At 47.1% G+C, this 20271-nt stretch overlaps 1 protein-coding gene across 7 annotated transcripts in view; it reads left to right on the plus strand.

The window, feature by feature from the left end:
- The window catches only part of STK11IP (serine/threonine kinase 11 interacting protein), a 42103-nt gene extending 31136 nt beyond the window's left edge, over nucleotides 1-10967 (plus strand). For all 7 annotated transcript variants that reach the window (XM_053246711.1, XM_053246759.1, XM_053246726.1 and 4 more), the window contains 10 exons: nucleotides 338-448; nucleotides 721-892; nucleotides 1915-2349; nucleotides 4927-5039; nucleotides 6544-6641; nucleotides 7421-7599; nucleotides 8519-8603; nucleotides 8804-8889; nucleotides 9012-9241; nucleotides 10052-10967. In XM_053246711.1, the coding sequence (XP_053102686.1) occupies nucleotides 338-448; nucleotides 721-892; nucleotides 1915-2349; nucleotides 4927-5039; nucleotides 6544-6641; nucleotides 7421-7599; nucleotides 8519-8603; nucleotides 8804-8889; nucleotides 9012-9241; nucleotides 10052-10192 (1650 nt within the window). In that variant the 3' untranslated portion in view covers nucleotides 10193-10967. The remainder of the gene's footprint in view (nucleotides 1-337; nucleotides 449-720; nucleotides 893-1914; nucleotides 2350-4926; nucleotides 5040-6543; nucleotides 6642-7420; nucleotides 7600-8518; nucleotides 8604-8803; nucleotides 8890-9011; nucleotides 9242-10051) is intronic.
- Nucleotides 10968-20271: the final 9304 nt, after the last annotated feature.

A 20271-nucleotide genomic window follows, 5' to 3' on the forward strand; every position in this document is an offset into this window, starting at 1 on the left:
TTGCGGTGGGGGAGAGGTGGTGCAGGAGTTATTAGTTATTATGAATGTGAAAATGGGCTTCTAAGTGCGTGGGCAGTGTCTGGTGAAACTTTGGAAGCAGGAGCCAGAGATTTCTAGGAGCCAGAGAGGAGCTTCAGTGCCCTCTCCTATGGCTAACAGAAGAATAAAATTATACAGACAAAATAAAATAATACTCTAGTGGCTGCAGCTGCTGGCCTTCTTGGTGCTCCCTGAGCTGTCTTCATGAAGGTGCCTGTGATGGTGGTACAGGCAGATGAGGCTTCTTATACTGAGGCCTGCAACATTTTCTGACTGGTAGCCTGTCTCTTCCTGGCAGGAGCTGGAGCGTGCGTTTCCTGTCCTCACCTTGCATTTTAGTTACATCTGCAAGGACCGTCAGAAGCGTCGGTACATAGTGCTGGATGATGATCCCGAGCTATGTGTACAGGTGAGGGGGTGATTTGTACATGGGAATGAAAGGGATGGGTTCTTCCCATGCAGGGCCTTAGCTGTCCAGGATTACCTGGGGGAGAGAGTGGGACACAGTATATTATTCCTGAGGTGGAGGCACTTTGAGTCCTGAAGGAAATACTATGCAGACTCCAGTGACACCCCCCCCCCCCGCCTTCTGATGCTCCTTGCTCTGCTGTGGGCTGTGCTCAAGGCTCATGTAGTATTTTGCTGTGTCCTGCTGCCCTTTTGCACGATGTGTCTTTTCAGAACTTGCTAAGAGTGCTGGCACCCACCTTGGAAAAAAACCAGAAGAAGAGCAGAGATGACGGAGGCCCAAAGCTCCAGTGCCTGAAATGCAAACAGGAGTTTGCTGGGGGCCTGTTGCTGAGAAGGGAGACTCCAGGTCCTGCTAAAGGGACTCCAGCTTTCTCCGAGCAAGGTATGTAGTGTGGGCGAAGAATTTGGATCCAACTATGTGGCCTAATTCTGAGCTGCTGGAGTCAGCCAGTTGGGGATAAGTGGTTTGGGAGTGAGGCTTTGGGTCTAGGGATGCACTTCAAGCCAAAGCTCACTGACCAGTCTTGAGTAAGTGAGTAAGCTCTTTCTCAGCCTCTGCTCCCTAACTGCAAAATGGAGTTGTGACCTAGTTGACAGGGTTGTTTATAAACCTCTCTCTAGCTCAGGGCTGCTCAGCTTTGACCTCCTGCAGATGTTGGCCTACAACTCCTATAATCCATGACTATTGGCCACTGTGGCTAGGGATTATGGGAGTTCTAACAGCTGGGGGACCAAAGTTGAGCAGGCCTCCTAGCTCTAGGAGGACTAGCAGGAATGTGAAAACGCAGAAAAGAAGCGTCTATCAATGATGCTTCAGTTGGCCATTTGTAACTAACTGTGTGTGTGTGCGTGCGTGCGTGCGCACGCCCCCTGAAACAAGTTTCTGGATGGTTTTAGCCTTTTCTGAACCTCCAGGGGGTTTTGATACTCCGAGTGTCTAGTAACTGAATGATGCAGCTAACCTTTTCTTTCTAGGGTGTATTTAATTATTCCGTTAAAAATCTCTCTAAACATAGGAATATGTTTAATAACTCGAATTTGTCCTGGCTTTTGTATTAGAAGTACTTACGTGATTATAAATAATGTTATGTTTCTTTAGTTGCTGTTTTAGTTGTCTAGGTAAATTCCTTTTTGGGGATTCTTGGCATTCCCTTTTCATTTTTCTCTCTGTGTTCAGGGAGGTTGAAAAGACCAGTGTGGGAGATTACAAAGCACTTTTAGCATAATTAGCAGGCCGTTGAGTCAAGAGAGGAGCATAGAAGCTCACCGAAGCAAAAGAGAAGGGGAAGGTGACTAGTGGGGCTGGGAGCTGCATTTGGCCTTGGGGCCACGGGAGAAGAACCTAGTGCTCGATTGACTGGGGACTAGGGTTGTGAACGCCGATTTTGGTATGTCCCTCTTCAGGCATTGCTGGCCGCAGTGAACCCATCATCTGCCCCAGCTGCTCCAGCGACCATGTGATCATCCTCCCCTGTGAGAGGCGCTCTAGCACACCCCTGCCCTCTCAGGAGTGCCTTGGTGAGAGCCAGCAAGAGGCAGAGGCGGGGAAGTTCTACATTGGCGAAGAGACCAACTCTGAAATGGGCACCTACTCCAGCAGCCGGACTCAGGAGCTGAGCAGCGACCAGAGCAGTGCTGCACATTCCAGTTCTCACAGTTCAGAAGCTGATGCCAGCAGGAAGGACTTGAGTTCCAAGGGGCGCGACTCCTCGCTTAGCCACACGGACACCAATGGGGGGAGCCTGATGGGGAGCTATCATTATGGCCCTTCCCGTGGGCCCACCCCTTCCCAGCTGTCTCTGAGCTTGGAGCACGAGGAGCACTGGAACCTTAGCCCCCGTGAGTAGCTCCTGGCCACTGGGCCTGCGCTGGGCCTTGGGTCTGTGAAGCAATGGTTAGGGGTGAGCTGTGTTCAGTTATAACTCAGGAGTGGAGTGCTAGAGAAGTAGCTGAGAGAGACTCTTCACCCAGGGCTAGATTTTAACCACCAAGCCTACTTGTGAAATTACCTCCCTCTTGGCCTTGCTGCTCAGGTAAAACCCTGTTCTTTTGCAGCTGCAACAAAGCAAGAGCGCCACCTACTGGTAATTGCGAGTATTGTATGGTTATTACTTTAAGTGCCTTTTAATGATTTCCTAATTGCCACTTTGAATGAAGCCAAGAGGCTTGCTGGGTGATGTGTAAATGTCTGCTAAAGGAGTTTAATGGCGGCTGCACATGCAATTGTAGGGCCAGAAAGAGGCAGCCGCCGCCAAAGAAATGGTGCTTTAACTCAGACTTGCATGGCAGAAGGCCCGTGGGAAGACTGCCGCTCTCTTGGGAGTTCCAAGTGCCTTTTGTCTGCAGCCCATTCCCATCTCTTTGAGAATATCCGTGGCCTGCACAGGCCTGTCAGCAGTGGGGGAAGGAGAAATGCATGCATTATATTCTGTATTTATTTATGCATTTAGTGGATATCTCACTCTGTCCCATGGGTTCAGAGCAGCTTACAGCATTTCTTCTAAATCCTAATAGTCTTGTCTCCAAGGGGTCGCTTTCTTTAACCTTACTTCTCTCTACATGGATCTGGAGGTACCTGATGGAGTTGGCACCAGTTTTTCTAGCCAGTTGAAACCATCTTACTGTGCAGCACAGTGTTTGTGTGTGTGTGTGTGTGTGTTTTCTGTCCAAGGTCCAATTCACACCATTTGTTAGGTGTACATATAAAAATGTGATGTGGATTAATGAAACAAAATGCATGCATCATACCCTTATGCTCATTAGAGAGTCAAGACTGACTGCAGCTCCTTGTCAAGTTTGCTGTGTAAATGCAATACCCCTTCGTAATATGTAAGGGCCCTTTAGTGTGTGAGCTTCTGGGAAAGTGAGTGCCTTCTGTTCTAGTGCTCGGTTCAGTGAAGAGAAGCAGAGATTGGACCATTGGGGGAGAATCTGAGTGCAAAAGCTGAAGGAAGAAATGGGGTGTAGAGACGCCTGTAAGGTGTGGAAACACAGTGGGGACCAAGATAGTAACACAGGGCATTGTCAGGTGCAATAGGAAGCTAGCAGGATATGGCAGAAAAGAATACCTTCTGTTGAAAACATGACAGATGGGTGCTACAGTAGATGTAGCGGTGTAGTTCTTTTGGATTAATTAGTTCTTTTGTAACTTGAGCTAAAATTAGGATGCAGAACTAAAGTGAGCATTCTACTATATTGCAACCCTGGAAAAGGGAGGGTGTGAGGGATGTTGTGTTAACCAAAGGAGACTGTTTTCTGCAGTCTCATGGAAGGATTTCAATTTTTTTCAGCTTGATTTCATTGGTTTTAATTTATGTTCTTATGATATCCATCATTACTAGGCATATGAGTAGACAAGTATCTTAAAGCATTATGTGGGATCCTTGCATCTTGAAGAGGGCAGCTATATTCATCTGACTAGGTGGGCGTTTGGGCATCCTTCTGAAGAGAATCAATAGCTTTACATGTCCACTGGTTGCTTTTCAACTTGAACAAAGTTTAGAAGACATGCTCACACCACTAGAGGGCACTTTATCTCCAAAAAAGCCTTCTCTGGGGCTGAACTGTACTTGATTGGGTCTTCTGATGTCATTTCCCCCCTCCATTTTAAAAAGCAGCTTCAGGGTGGGGATTTGCAATCAGGGCTGCGGTGTATATGAAGACACCAAGCCATTTCCCTGCCTTAAATTGCCTCCCCACCCCCACTGAAGCTGCATTTATAATGAAGTACTTATTCCTTCATCTCAGTGTAGCTAATAGCAGCGGGGTGGGGGGTATAAGTTGAGGAAAGGGTTAACCTCTCCCCCTTTACAGCACCATGGCCCCAATTTAGGGTTGCCACATTCAAGCTTCCCAAATCCGGGTGGCCTAATTTGCATATTTTGCAAATTATGTGATACCTAATTTGTATTTTTTTTATTTATTTGACAGATTTGTATACTTTCCCCTCCTTCTCTGCCCTCCCATGTGATCGGATCCGGAGTAAAATCCAGGCAATGCAATTGAACTCTGTGTAGATCTGGGTGGAATTTAGCAGCCAGGTGGAGGAGCCAAAATCCAGGGGCTACCCTAAATTCTGGGGGACATGGCAACCCTACCCCAATTCAAATATCCTCTTCTCTCCTGCCTCACTCACTGTAGCTGCTTTTAATGAAAGAAAATGATGTTGGGATATGTGTGGTCATGTGTAGTCTGGCCTTCTCCTGAACGGATTGATCTCTGACTTGCTGAGGCTGCCTCGACAGGGATTCTCTCATGTAACCTTATGACTGCAAGAGACCCAGGGCTAGGCTGGCTGGGTTGACAGCTCTGGCGGATGTGGGCATAGATGACTACCTAGCTGCAGCCAAAATTTTGCTATTGTCTGCTCACTTGCACTGTGACTGTTCACTGATCCTGTTGCTTTCCCCCTCCTAGCCACCAACAGTCTGTTGGGCATGAGGGACTTCTCCTCTGTGGACCATCGGCTCAAGCTTTATTTGGACATGGAAGTTTTTGAGGAGTCGGAAGAGTTCAAGTGCTTTCTCAAGGTGAAAAAAAGAATGGGTTGGGAAGGTGATCGATGCATATCTTTTCAGAGAGCATGGTACCGTTTTGCCTGGAAATGGTAATTGTGATCCCTTTGTTAAAGAAACCCTTTCTGGACCCCTCAGTGTTGTACGGTTATCAGTTGGTGTCCATCCTATCACTTTTGGGCAAGGTTCTTAAGTGTGTGATGGTGATCCAATTCCCAGACATACCTTGATGAGATTGACTGAAGATTTTAACCTGTTTCAGTCTGGCTTCCAACCTAATTTTGGGACTAAAACAGCCTTGGCCTCTCTGGTAAATGTTCTTGGCCAGGAACTAGACTGAGTGAGTGAGTGTGTCTCTGCTGGACCATTCCATGCTACTGACCAGGGTATCCTTCTGCCTTGTCGTGGCTCTGGTCCTTCCTGGTTCCAGAAGGTGGTTCTGAAGGATTCCTCCTTGATGCCATGGCCTTTGGACTATGATGTCTTGCAGGGTCCTATCTTGTCCCCTATGCTAGCTAACATCTGCATGAAGCAACTGAAGATCATGTGGGGCTTTGGCATTTGAGTACCAATGGAATGCAAATGCCACCCAGCTTTTATATATCTTCTTCCCTGCCTCAGCCAGGAAGGCTGAGAATGTTCTGAATCTATGCCTGGAGTCTGTGAGGGGCTGGGTGAACAAGCTCAAATTAAATCTGGACATAATAGAAGCTCTCCTGGTCAGGAGCTCTGAGGTTCACACTCCCCTTGAAGGACCAGGTTTGCAGTTTGGGAATACTGGACCCAAGTGATGCCTGTGTGGCCCAGAATGCTTTTGCGCAACTTTGCCTGATGTTACCTTGCCCCTCTCTGTCTTAGACCGGGTCATAGTTATCCCTCAGTTTGGAGTGCATTCACTGGAGGGTCTTCAGGCAGCCCCCCCCCCAAAACAAAACAAAACAAAACAAAAAACCCCAACACCTTCAGCTGGCACAAAATGCAACTGTGAAGTTTTTTCAGGCTTTCTTTCCTCATGCCATTGTTGCCCAGCTGCACTGGTTGCCAATTTGTTTCTGTGCACAATTCAAAGTGCTGGCCATTACCTTTAGCTTTAGAGCGAAGTTTCAGTAAGGACTGCTACCTACTGAATGACTGTGCTCATCCATTGTGATCATCCAGTGGGGTCTCTTGCGTGCTGTCCTTGTTTTTTGTTGATGTTTCTAATCGGTAAGCTGTCGTGCCCCTTGTGGAGAAAAAGGGGTATCATTTAAATAAATCCACAAGTTTGACAACTTAAGCCAGGGGTTCCGAACCGGTGGCACTCCAAATGTTGCTGAATTACAACTCCCATCATCCTCAGCCACAATACATTGGGGGTTGTTCAGCAACATCTGGATTGCCACAGGTTTGGAACCCTTGGCTTAAGATAGTGGAAAGAGCAGATTTCGATGTATTGAGGCTTACTGACCAGGGTGGTAGTGCTCTTGGGGAGATCAGTATCTCTAATAAAAATACCTATTTTCTGCTCTGCTCTTGCTAGGTAGCTGTGGTAAAGAATGGCCGGCTTGGGGAGTTCCTTGCACTCCTGGTAGCTTCAGATGTCCAGTTCTATGTGTTGGAGGTGAAGGGGGAGATCAGGTGAGAAGTGCTGTTGTAGTGAGGCAGTTCTCACATGCTTAGCTTCCTGTCTTAAGAACATAAGAACAGCCCTGCTGGATCAGGCCCAAGGCCCATCTAGTCCAGCATCCTGTTTCACACAGTGGCCCACCAGATGCCGCTGGGAAGCCCACAGACAAGAGGTATGTACAGGTCCTCTCTCCTGCTGTTGCTCCCCTGCAACTGGTACTCAGAGGCATCCTGCCTTTCAGGCTGGAGGTTGCCTTTAGCCCTCCAACTAGTAGCCGATGATAGATCTCTCCTCCATGAAGTTATCCAAACCCCTCTTCAAGCCATCCAGATTGTTGGCTGTCACCACATCTTCTGGCAGAGAATTCCACAAGTTGATTATGCGTTGTGTGGAAAAAATACTTCCGCTTGCTGGTCTTGACGATGCCCTTCACTGTGCTACAGCTAGGAGAGTCAAGAATGTGTGGTGCTGCTGTGTCAGGCATTGTCCATCTAGTGGTGACTCTCTGGGCTCTTGGGCAGGGGTCTTCCTCAGTTCCTATGATCAGAGAACCTTTTAATTAGAGATTCAAGGAATTGAACTTGAAGGCCTTTGTTCATACAAAGTATGTGCTCTTCCACTGAGCTATGGCATCTCCCTACTTCTGCTCCTGACCTGAAGACACTCCATTATCCCTCCTTGGTACTCGTCTCTGCCAGCAAATGTGTCTTGATCTCATGACCCCTCCTGCTGTGTTGTGTTCTAATAGTGTGACTACTCTTTTGAGTCCTGTTTCATTCATCTGTGCTAGGGGGCAGCCGTCAGATTGGCTGAAGAAGAGTGACAGTCACTACCTGTCTGACCTCTCTCACCTGGAAGTGGGGCTGTGCCACCAGAGCTTGCATGTGGAGTTTGTGAACCCCTCTGCCTCCTACAACCTGCTGCTTCGCAACCAGAGCCGTTGCAAAAGATTCCTGCAGTGCCTGACATGTAAGAGGGGGGTATTGGTGCATGTCTGTGTAAATGATATGTTGTTTGCATGCTTCCCTGACAGCCCCGAGGATGAACGAAGGATCTGAACTTCACATTTGTTTGTTTTGTTTGTTTGTTTGTTCATTCAATTTTTATACCGCCCTTCCGAGCTGGCTCAGGGCGGTTTACAATTAAAACAGAAATCATTAAAAACAATTAAAACAGAAATACAAATATAAACATCAATTTTAAAACATCTTAAAAAACAATTAAACTATCAAAACAATTAAAACCCTGAAAACCAGGTTAACATTAAAAGAATTAAAACTAATTAAAAACCCTGAAAGGCCAGGCCAAACAGATGGTTTTAAGGGCTCTTTTGAAGGACAGTAAGGAATTAACATTATGAATTTCTGCCGGGAGTGCATTCCACAGCCCGGGAGCAGCTACAGAGAAGGCCTGCCTCTGAGTTGCTACCAAACGAACCGGTGATAACTGGAGACGGACCTCCGCAGATGACCTTAATGTGCGGTGGGGATAATGTAAAAGAAGGCCCTCTCTTTGGCTTGCCTCTGAGTGGAAGACAGAAAAGTGACCAGACTAACAGTGGTTCATGTGGTGATGATGAAGACAACAGCCAGTTGCTGGTGGGCAGTACAGTCCTGTTGGGTGTTTTGGCTCAAAAGTTTACTGACCAGCCTGAGATTCCTTCCAACAATCTTGGAGGGCCAGTTCTAGCTGCTCTACTCCCAACAGGCTGCCATATGTCCTGCAGCTTCCCCCAAGGGCCTTTTGTGAAGCAAGACTTTCCTCCATAGCAGCAGCACACTGTGATCTTGATAGATGCCCTTTGCTGACAGGGGCCTTAGTTTCAGAGAGTTATCTAGAATCCGATGTATCCTTGCAATGTGATAACTTCCCTCAATGCCCTGTCTAGATCTTATGCAGGAATTGCCAGTCAAAAGCAGGAGAAAAGTCCCAGAGATTACTGTGACAGAAATGAACCCGCAGCATCTGTTATGGTAAGATTTACTGCCCTTGTTTAGCATATATGTGCCCTGCTGGATTTCTCCTGCAGCTAACATTGATGACATGACTGATATGATCACGTCAGCATCGACAGCTGCCAGGTATGCAGGAGTAAGGTGAACTGGTGAGAGGGTACGTTTTTAAGGTGAATGCTTCTGCATTCTCATCCTGATGATTTGTGCTTGTGTCTTAGGCCACTACTTGAGAAGGACCTGTCGAGAGAAGCTGCAGGGAGCTCAGCCAAGCCTTTCTTCTATCTCTTAGCATATCTCATTCAAGGTATGGGCATGCCCTTTCTGCAGCTGCTGCTTCAGGTGCAACAAGAGAGTTGTGTGGCTTGATACAATTTTGCAAGTGACTTATCCATTCTCTCCTCTTCTCCCTCTCCCCGCCCTGGCCAGGTGCTTCTGCCTTTCCTGTGACCTTGCTCAGCACCCGTAGCAACCTGTTCTTGGTCGAAGAAGATCACCAGAAGCAAAAAACTCCCCCCGCCTCTGGCTTAGGCAGCGATGCTGAGAAGCAGCTCAAGAATGGCTTCCAGCTGAAAGAGAACCAGCCAATCAGCAGCATCAGTGGTGTTGTGCTTTACCACTTCTTCCCTTGTGATGTAAAGCTGCAGCTTTATGATGAGGTGAGCCTCAGTGCAAAGGGTTGACTTCTGGGGATATGGACCCACTTGTGTGGAAAGGTGCCAGGCAAGTGTTCTCTGGGGGGAACTTGTGTTTGGCTAGTGCTCTCTCTGTTCCCTTAGGTAAATCTTCACAAACTTGGATATGGCTAAGGCAGGTCCCAGTCCTGGTCCCTGGATGAAATTATAGTCCTGTTTGAGCAGTGGGCAAACCTACATGTAGGAGTGCCCCCAGGGGCAGCATTGGGGGCTGCTGTGTCCAAGGCCTGCCTGCTCACTGCCCACACCACAGTGATGCAATTCACTTGGCTGAGTGAGTTGCTCTGCCTCTGGCTTCTTTTGTCCAGCCCTCCCCATCTGCACGTGGGCGTCCTCCAGAGGCACCCGAGACGCAGGAGCCTCTGGAGCAAGCCCATTTGCAGATGGGGAGGGCAGGGGGAGAGGACGAAAGAGCCACTTACGCCGCCCAAGTAGCTGCTCTGCCGTTGCTGAATGGTGCTGCCACTTCAGCTGCAAGTGGTGATGTTGGAGGAGGAGCTGCTGCTTCTCCGCTGCCTGGTAAGCTGCTGACTGCCCAGGAGACCTCCAGAGGAAGGGAACAGAACAGAGGGATGAGCCTGGCAGCATCAGGGAGGAGAGGGAAAACTACGTGGGTACCGTGGGAGGAGCAGCAGAGGGCTTTGTCCCTGGGCGCCCTCCACAGCCTGGCCCTGAAGACACCCAGTGCAGAGCGCTGTAAGCCAGATTCAGTCCATGGGCTTACCGGAGTCTGAGCCCTGATCATCTGCACGCTGCCCTCTCCTTCTTCTGCAGGTCCTAAAGGTGGAGAGCACTTGGCATTTGCGCACCGAGTGTCCAGACCTGCTAGCTGATCTGGTGGAGTGGCTGCGTGTGCCCTGGGAAGAGATGTTCTCGATCTCCCTCCGTAAGAAGGTGCTTGAGGTGTTGGAGTGAGTGAGAGAGAACATAGAGAGCTCTTGCTGAAACATTTCCATCCCTAAACGGTTGGCAGGACAGATCTTGGGCCACCTCCTAGTCTCTGCCTGACTTCACCATTTTGTACATTGCACATTGCTGCTCTCGGAAGTAGTCCCAGCAACCCCCGATAACCGATAAGTGGTCCACTTGCACCCATCCTCTTTGTTTTGATAGCACAGAGATTCAGCCAGTTCAACCGTCATGCCGCAGGGCCTTCTATGGGCAGAAGGTGAGCCAGCCACAGTCGGGCCACAGATTGTTTCCTATTGGACTGGAGGTGGCTCCGTGGCCAGTCCTGTACTGTCCAAAGCAGTTCCATGTGCACATGTCACTTTCTGCTGGGTAGTCGTTGCTGAAGATCCTAGAGCAGGGCATGCCAGATGGCCAGTCCCAGGTCTAGACTGTGCACAGAGCTGGTCCGCGTTGGTTCAGATACGGAGCCTGCTCTCTGCTTTGAGCTCTCAGTGCAGATTCTGGAGCACTGATGGTCCTTCCTTGCATAATAATGTGGGGCTCGTTCGCCAGAGTGGCCACAAACGGCAGATGCTGGACTCTTGTGTTCCTGCCCTGGCCCGGCCTTTCTAAGGGCTGCCCTAGCTACTGGGACAGGGATTTGAGATTGTGGATGCAGATACTCAGGGTTTGGGATGACTGGAAGCCATCTTTCCAGGCAAGGACAAACAAATATCAGTTTTAACTGTGAGTCTTTTAAAAAAAATTCTGTGTGAATAAAAGTGGCTATATTTATTAACCTCCTGATTTCTCTGAGATTTTACTTTCTACATGGTTTTGATTTTGCAAGCAGCTGTTGATACACTTTCCCCGCTCTGCCCCGCCCAACACTAGTATTTCTCACATACGTTTTAGCAACTTTTGACATCTGAAGTGGCGATCAGGTTTAGGTGAAAGATTTAATGTAGGAAACCTAATCTTCACAGAAGACTTGCCTCTGCTGGGGAGGAGAACTGGTCTTGTGGTAGAAGCATGAATTGCCCCCTTTGCTAAGCAGGGTCTGCTCTGGTTTGCTTTTGAATGGGAGGCTACATGTGTGAGCACTGTAAGATATTCCCCCTTAGGGGATAGAGCCATCCTGGGAAGAGCAGCTGCATGCTTGCATGCAGAAGGTTCCAAGTTCCCTCTCTGGCATCTCCAGAAAGGGCTGAGAGAGACTCCTGCCTGCAGAGAAGCCACTGCCAGTCTGTGTAGACCAGGAATGCACAACACAAATGCTTCAGTGGGCCGGAACTAACCATGACTTGGTGTGTGGGGGCTGAGGTCAATTTTTAGTGCATTGTTACATTAACATTAATATTAATGAAAGAAATTATTCGTTACTTGTATATCTTTTCCAGTGAAGGGATCTACAATTTTAACCAAGGAGAATGTCCAGAAAATAGGCCCTTTCCTTACTCAGTCAGTAGGGCACCTGGAATACATGCCCGCCCCAAACAAATCCCAAGTCCCTTCCTCTCTAAATAGCTGTAATCCTAGTCATGCTTACTTGGGAGTAAGTGTTGCTGGATATACTGTGGGACATATTTCCAAGTAAACATGCATACGATGTTTAGTTCCTGCTGAAATAAGAGCCTCCCCATCTCTTACAACTTTTAAAAGGGCAGTCAAGATGAATGAATGAATGCATTTGTTCACCCAGGCTTTTAATTAGATACTGTTTTACTTGTGTTTTAATTGTCTCTTAATAGTTTTAACTTTTAAATTTTAATTGTTGAAATGTGTTAATCTTTCTATTGGTTGTTTTTATTCTCTTGTAAACCGCCCAGAGAACTTGCGTTTTGGGCGGTATAAAAATATGTTAAATAAATAGGATATTATTAGGCAGTTTCAGGAGAGGTCAGAGGATGGCCCCACTCGGAGAAGGGAATTGGCCAAAAAAGATGAAACTCTGCCTTTCTATGCTCATCTCTGCCCGCCTGCTGCTGCTGCTACCACCACTGTTCCAGCCCACTCCATCCATCACTTCTGCTGCATAAGCAGCAGCACTGGCTCCCTCATTCGTCAGTCCATTGCTGCCACATGCGTTAGCAACTGCATTGAGCCATTGCTGTTGGTCCATGGGATAAGCCAAGAGCTTTTCACGCTTGTTGCTCTAGATAGGGGGTCAGCAAAAAATCCCCTGTGGTCCGGATTTTGTCCCTGGATGTTGTGTTATGCAGGCCTGGTGTAGACAATACTGAGCTTGATGGACCAATGGTCTGACTCAGTATAAGGCAGCTTCCTAAGTTCCTAATCATACTGAGCGCAGTCATAAGAACAGCCCTGCTGGATCAAGCCCAAGGCCCATCTAGTCCAACATCCTGTTTCACACAGTAGCCCACCAGATGCCGCTGGAAGCCTACAGGCAGGAGTTGAGGGCATGCCCTCTCTCCTGCTGTTACTCCCCTGCAACTGGTACTCAGAGGCATCCTGCCTTTGAGGCTGGAGGTGGCCTATAGTCCTCTGACTAGTTGATAGACCTCTCCTCCATGAAGTTATCCAAACCCCTCTTAAAGCCTTCCAGGTTGTTGGCTGTCACCACATCTTGTGGCAGAGAATTCCACAAGTTGATTATGCATTGTGTGAAAAAGTACTTCCATTTGCTGGTCCTAAATTTCCTGGCAATTAGTTTCATGGGATGACCCCTGATTCTAGTGTTATGTGAGAGGGAAAAGAATTTATCTCTATCCAATTTCTCCACACCATACATGATTTTATAGAGCTCTATCATGTCTCCCCACGGTTGTCTTTTTTCTAAACTAAATAGTCCCAGGTGTTGTAGCCTAGCCTCATAAGAAAGATGCTCTAGGCTCTTGATTATTTTGGTTGCCCTCTTCTGCACCTTTTCCAGTACTACAATGTCCTTTTTTAGATGTGGCGACCAGAATTGTATGCAGTACTCCAGGTGTGGCCACACCATAGTTTTGTATAAGGGCATTATAATATTAGCCATTTTCTTTTCAGTCCCCTTCCTAATGATCCCTAGCATGGAATTGGCCTTTTTCACAGCTGCCGCACATTGAGTCGACACTTTCAACGAGCTGTCCACCACGACACCAAGATCCCTCTCCTGGTCAGTTACCGACAGCTCAGATCCCATCAGCGTATACTTGAAGTTGGGGTTTTTCGTCCCAATGTGCATCACTTTACACTTGCCAACATTGAACCACATTTGCTGCTTTGTCGTCCACTCACCTAGTTCGGAGAGATCCTTTTGGAGCTCCTCACAATCCATTTTGGATTTCACTGCCTGAAAGAGTTTGGTCTCATCTGCAAATCTGGCCACCTCGCTGCTTACCCCTACTTCTAGATCATTTATGAATAAATTAAAAAGCACCAGTCCCAGTACAGATCCCTGGGGAACCGCACTTCTTACTTCCCTCCATTGTGAAAACTCTCAATTTATACCTACCCTCTGTTTCCTGTCCTTCAACCAGCTAGTGATCCACACATGTACTTGTCCCCTTATCCCATGACTGCTAAGTTTTCTCTCTGGGGTCTTTGATGAGGAACTTTGTCGAAAGCTTTTTGGAAGTCCAGGTATACAGTCCTCCAATGAAGCAGTAGGGACTTGGAAGAAAGGGGGTCCAGCAGCAGGCTCCGGTGGTGATTGCTTCATGATGAACAAAACTGGAAGGAGACCCCACAAGTGCAACCCAATTCAGAGTCCTGCACCCATACTACCTGTTTTTGCCAAGATTCTGTCACTTGAAACCACATCCTGGTTGTGTTTGACCTTTTTTCCTTTGTACCCTCCCCTCCCAAATTGAGGAACAGGCACTTTTCAGTATCCTAGTTGGAAATGTAGTCTGGTAGTCTACTGTAATGCGCTGCTTCATGTTCATGTGTTAAACAAGAACATTGATTAACTGCTCTTGTACTTCTGGCAAGGCTCATCTCTTGTTTCATTATACTGGTGAATATGCACTCATGTATTCTGTGTTTAAATACCAACTGCACTCTGTGCTTTTCCTACCTTTTGCACTGCACAACACTTCCATGTTGGGCCTGTTCCCTATTGCTTTCCAGTCTGAAAGGCTTCCCAATCTGTCAACAAGGCCTGTTTCTCAGAACGCTGTTCATTTTCTCTCTAGAACAGTAATCTCTTTCCATCGTCGTCTGGTCTCTTGAAACATCTATGATGTTAATCTACCCTAATATGGGCCTTTACCTTTTGACTTAAATGGTTGACCAACACCATATGAATCACTTCCAGAGCTGTTGCTATGCTCTTTAGGGCAGAACATACTAACAAGTTTGTGAGATTTGATCATCTCTTCATAAGATCAGATTGGATCTCCTGACTACACTTCTCTAGAGCACTGTTTCCCAATCTCTTTCATTACACCCTGCCCCCCCTCACCCCCCACCGTGTCTGAGTGGCAAAGCTGCTACACTTTATTTAGAGTCTGCACCAAATGTGGGGAGTTTCAATGCCTTGCTTTTGCAGGTAGCTTGCCCTATAATGTCCTGAGGACACCTCTCTCCCAGTGCATAAGGGACCAAGCTGACCCCCAAGCCTGAAGCATTTAAACTCTCCACTTTTGGAACCAGTTTGCCCCGTGATGCAAATTGCATAAATTGAACAATGAATAAAGAATGCACCAAAAGGGACCCAACAGGGGCCAGTTCCAATTAATTGTTTGATTTGGCCACCACCCACATCCAACTGGGGATGTCTGTGAGCATGTCCTGCTCTCCTTCCTGGCAGGCTATTTCCCTTTCCCTAAGTGTCCCCTCATATGCTATCTAAATTGCGTATGAGGGAGCAGTTCAAAATGCACATATCGTACCTCCATGCAGTGAGAAGATGGTGAACATTGCGTCATCTCTTCACTCTGTGTGGGGCTGGCTCTGGCATATAGTCTGAACCAGCCAGCATTGGTTACTTATATAGTACTACATACTCTACTCTAGGCAGAGGCACAAATAGCTGTTGCAGAAGAAAGAAATACTGAAGAAAGATGCTTTGAGCGAGATGTGCTGTAGAGCATTGGCTCTCTAGCCCTGTATAGATATGGACGGTTAGGAACTCCATCTTAATGTCTCATTTTGGTTGTTAGGAATGTCACCTTATTCTCCTCTTAGTTCCTCTCCTGAAGTTGTCATCTCCCACACACTCTGGTGGTCTTATCAATCATCAGGGGTCAAGAAATGTTGGCTCAGCTCACCAAAATATTTTACTTGAGCTATCTTGGTGCTTTACTCATCAGGATTTTTTTCACATGTCATGGACAAATAGACTAGTGGATTTCCTGAGCCCTGTGAATCATGCATTGTTTGTAGACCCCTTGCCTCTGCTTGTCTGTTGCCATGAAGTTTGTCCTCTTTACCACTACACACTCTCTCGCTAATTATGTGGCTGTCAATTCCTGTACGCAGACCCCTTCAAAGCTTGTTATGTGGCTGGAACCAGCAGTCCATTTCTGTGTGAGCAGCTGCAACAAAGCTCCGTTGTGGGACTGAAATCCTTGGCCCTTGGCTGGGCGTGTGCTCAGAGAGAGTTGCTCTTCCTTCATTCAAAGTGTGTGCCTGCCTTTACTCCCAGCCCCCATTTTTCCCTGGGCTCCAGTTAGTCGGCCTTGTTCTTCGGGTTCTAGTTTTAAAAAGAGAAGTTGATCCTGCAATACATTAGAGCCAGCGTGGTGTACTGGTTAGAGTGCTGGACTAGGACCGCGGAGACCCGAGTTCAAATCCCCATTCAGCCATGAAACTAGCTGGGTGACTCTGAGCCAGTCATTTCTCTCTCAGCCTAACCTACTTCACAGGGTTGTTGTGAAAGAGAAACTCAAGTATGTAGTACACCGCTCTGGGCTCCTTGGAGGAAGAGCGGGATATAGATGTAATAATAATAATAATAATAATAAAATACTCAGAATCAAGCCCCATTGAGTCAGGTGGGGCTTACTCCCAAAGAAATGTACCTAGGATTGCAACCTGTATAAAGTCCCAAGCGTTATGAATCAGTTGCTGTAAAAAGGCATTTCAACTATGAGTGGTTCAATTCAGTAGCCCACCCCACCTTGCCCTTGCAAGAAAATTGGGAGAAGGTGTGCAGGACTTGGGAAAGCACCTTGTGCAGAGGGAGATGGAAGAAAGGGAGTGAAGTGTTAAGAGACAGGGACTGGTGCAAAAGTCAGTGAAACAAGTTTAAAGAAGCATTTGATTGTGCTGGCCAAATGGATAAGAAAGAAGCCGTTCAGATGAGGCCTCTGGGGAGTTTTCCTTCATGAATGCTGTAAGAAATCAGATAGGTTCTGACTCAAATGCCCTTCTTTAAGGCTTTCCCCATATATGGAATAATAATTGTTGTCTTGCACTTCTGCTTAGGCTGCCCCCACATAAGTTCAGCAGTTGCTGTTTTGGGTAGTTTGTGGTGAGGGATAGGCGTTTGGTGTTGGTAGGGAAGAGACTTGACCACACTTTGTTAAAATAACTATATTAACGTTTCTCTTTACAAGTGTGACTCAAGATTTCAAGGTATTCTTGCTCAACCTTGTTAACAGATATAATTCTGAAACTGGTATTTGATAACTTGACAGTGGCTGGTGGACTTAGTGGTTAGCGTACTTAAGAAATTTCTTATGGGTGATGTTACAGATGACAACTTTAACTGGAGGATTGCTTTTACTCAGAATATCCTAGGTGGCAGCAGCAGTGACAGATGCTTGCTGCCAGCCGCTTCTAAAGCCAGGAGGGGGTTAGAGGGAAAGTCCCCTTTAGAAAAAACTTAACAGAACCTGTGATGCCACCAAAGAAGAAGAAAAAAGAAGGGCCCATCTTGAATTCTTGAACATGGGCCCCTCCAAAGCTTGCTACAACCCAACTAGTCCCAGTACTGGAGGAGGGTCACCTTAAGTGACGCAGCGGGGAGATGCTTGGCTGACAAACAGAAAGTTGTTGGTTTGACTCCCCACTGGTACTATATCATGCAGCAACAATATAGGAAGATGCATCATCTCAGACTGCATGGGAGGAGCCAATGGTACACCTCACATGTATTCTCCCAAAGAAAACCGCAGGGCTCTGTGGGCGCCAGGAGTTGAAATTGACTTGATGGCACACATTGCTTTACTGGAGGAGGGCTTTTGTAATCCTTCCTCCTTCACAAGATTCCATCCCCGTCTGGATAGTGCTCATCTGTGCTGCTCTTTGCACAGGTACCATACAAATTAAGGACCACCCCATCCCACCTTGGTTGCTGGTTTCACCATTTAAAACAATACTTGAAGTTTACTGGTCTCCAGCCACTCTGTCTGGTTGTGCTCTCAGTCTAGCCATGCAGTGGAGTGCTGGCAGATAGAAGCAGAGTTCTCTTAAGATCCTGTCTTCAGATCAACAGTCTCGAGTTTCTACAGAAGCATGTTAAGCTGTGGAGGATGGCTGTCCCCTTGCTTAGGGTCTCTGTTGTACTGGGGTGGCTGGTCCTGGAGAAAGGGCAGGCAGCTGTACAGAATGATGCAACCCCCGTCCCAAATGTCCTCTCCCCTTGTTCCTCTTTCTCACGGGTCTTCAAGTTCTTGCCATTCATGCAAAGCTGAGAACTCTAGTTTCTTCCAGGCTCAGTTTTGGAGCCCTGCTAGCAAAAGTGAGATCTGTTCCTTCACAGTGCCCTGGAGCACAGAAATGATTCCAGTATGTTGCATGACCAGTTAGCTGACCTCCTGCATTCTAAAGAACAAAGCATGCCTTGATCTGCAGCCCCACATTAACAAGGGACTAAGGCAGAGGCAGTAACACTGCAAGCACTGAGGTTTTTGTGGGTTCTCTAAATACACCGCAAGGGGCCTGCTAGGGAAGAGGCCGCTAGCATTTCTGCTTAGAGGGTGGGAGGCGGGGAACAGCCAATGCATTGATGCAGGACAGATTCCCTTTTGTGCCTGCACACACAAAAAACCACCTCCTATTAAGTAGCTTGAATTAGTTTCCTCAAGATCCCAGCCCTCCTTGGGTTACTCTCAAACACAAAGTGTGGAATTGGAGGCTAAAAAGATATTTCTCCACTCCTGCTGCTGCCTGGCTGCTAAAGGTGGGCAAAGAATGCAGCAACAAAAGATGGTACGTCCTGATTGGTGAGGAGCCAGCCTATCTATGCCCAGTGGTTCATGTGCTGTATGGGTATCCTATCCTTTCACCAAGAATCTCAAAGTCTAGGTGGGTATATACTTCACTCTCACCAGTCCTATGAACTAAAGCAAGTTAGCCTTCGAGAAATCAAGCCTTGTGGAGTTTAAACTAATTTTGCAATTCTGGGGTAAAAGGAAAAATAAAACAGGTTTGAAGAAGTGCATGGCTCAAAGAACACTAGTTGCCCTCGCTGCTTATGGCAGTATATGCTGAAAATATGGAGGGGACTTGGGTGGAGAAGGCAGTGTGGCATCCTGGCCACTGTGCTATATTTATTTGAATGCCGGGAATTCAGATTCAAATCCCTCCTAAACTCTGAAGTTCACTAGAGTGCTTTATGCAGGAAAGACTGGATAATCTATCTAGTGAATATCATAGTTTACAAAGGATTTAAATCTGGGTTGTGTGTGACATCCAAATGCAACACACTGGTCACAATGCCACGCTGCTTTCTTAATTCATTTCCGCTCTAAATGTACAGTAGTAGTTGGCTGCCACAATATGTAATTGGTGTTCACCTAAGAGATATGGTTCCTCAAACCTGACTCCAATGTTTCAAAAACATTTCGAACTCTTTCCCCATGCCCAGTTCTAAGTTTGTGCTAACTCTTGGGTCTCCCCAGGAGCGTAGCTAGGGGAGAGGGAGCCTGTGTTTTCCCTTCTCCCCGGTGGCCCCCCAGAGTGAGGGAGATACCGAAGAAAATAGGGAGGGGAGGAGCTTGGGGCCCCGGGTTCTTTGAACCCATCCACTCAATTATAGCTACACCCCTGGGTCTCCCAACCAGCATCAATTAGTTCCACAGGTAAATGTACAGAAATCCTTCCACACAGTCTCGTCCTACATAGGTGAAGATAGGAACATAGGAAGCTGCCATATACTGAGCCAGACCATTGGTCCATCTAGCTCAGTATTGTGTACACAGACTGGCAGCGGCTTCTCCATGGTTGCAGGCAGGAATCTCTCTCAGCCCTGTCTTGGAGAAGCCAGGGAGGGAACTTGGAACCTAGATGCTCTCCCCAGAGTGGCTCCATCCCCTGAGGGGAATATCTGAATAGTGCTCACACTTATAGTCTCCCTTTCATATGCAATCTGCTTAGCTAAGGGGACAAGTCATGCTTGCTACCACAAGACCAGCTCTCATCTCCTAATCTATGGATTGGGGGGAGTAATCCCACACAGGCATTAGAAGAGGAGATCAGGCTCAGTGTGTTCTCTACTTTTTTTCAATCTGTGTGTGTGGAATAAGTTTTGTTCTGGACGGCAGTATCAAGGCAATATGTGTGCACGTGTATTCAGAGTGGGGCCTTCCTGATTCAACCTGAGTGGGATCTAAAATTAACTGAGCGGACATTAAAAAAAACTTGTGAGCGTGTGCATGTGTGCACGCCTAAGAGGGAACACTGATCAGGATCTCTCTAGTCCCTTCCTAAAACACATTGGGAATCATAAGAAAAAATAGTAGTTTTTTTCTGAACTTACTGGGATGTGAAGGCAGTAAGGGTACAGCCACTCCCATAAGTCCAGTGTGGCTAAATGAAGATATACCACTAAGGGATGTTCATTTTACCCAGATCTTGGGGGGTATTGCACAACCTGGCGCAGGATCCTATCCTTCCCCGTTACTTCCCTCCCGCCAGGTGCCCCATGCCTCCCAAGGTGAGATTGCTCCATTGCATTAAAAGACCCTAAAAGTCTTTTGTCTTGGCCTAGATTAGGTTTCTCAATAGACAGTGGCTGTGTGCTGGCTACTGGCAGAAAAGAGCATCTTAACTAAACCTTTAAAAATATATATTTTGTAAAACCCAGCCTGTTCACAAAAGTGATGTCCAGTCCATTGTAATCAAAAGTCATTTCAATAAAGAACATGTTAAAGAATAATGATTAGCCAGAGCAGATTTCATTACAAATCATACATCAAATCGTACCTTGGTTT

This window comes from Hemicordylus capensis, chromosome 1 (genome assembly GCF_027244095.1).
Source record: "Hemicordylus capensis ecotype Gifberg chromosome 1, rHemCap1.1.pri, whole genome shotgun sequence".
NCBI lineage: Eukaryota > Metazoa > Chordata > Lepidosauria > Squamata > Cordylidae > Hemicordylus > Hemicordylus capensis.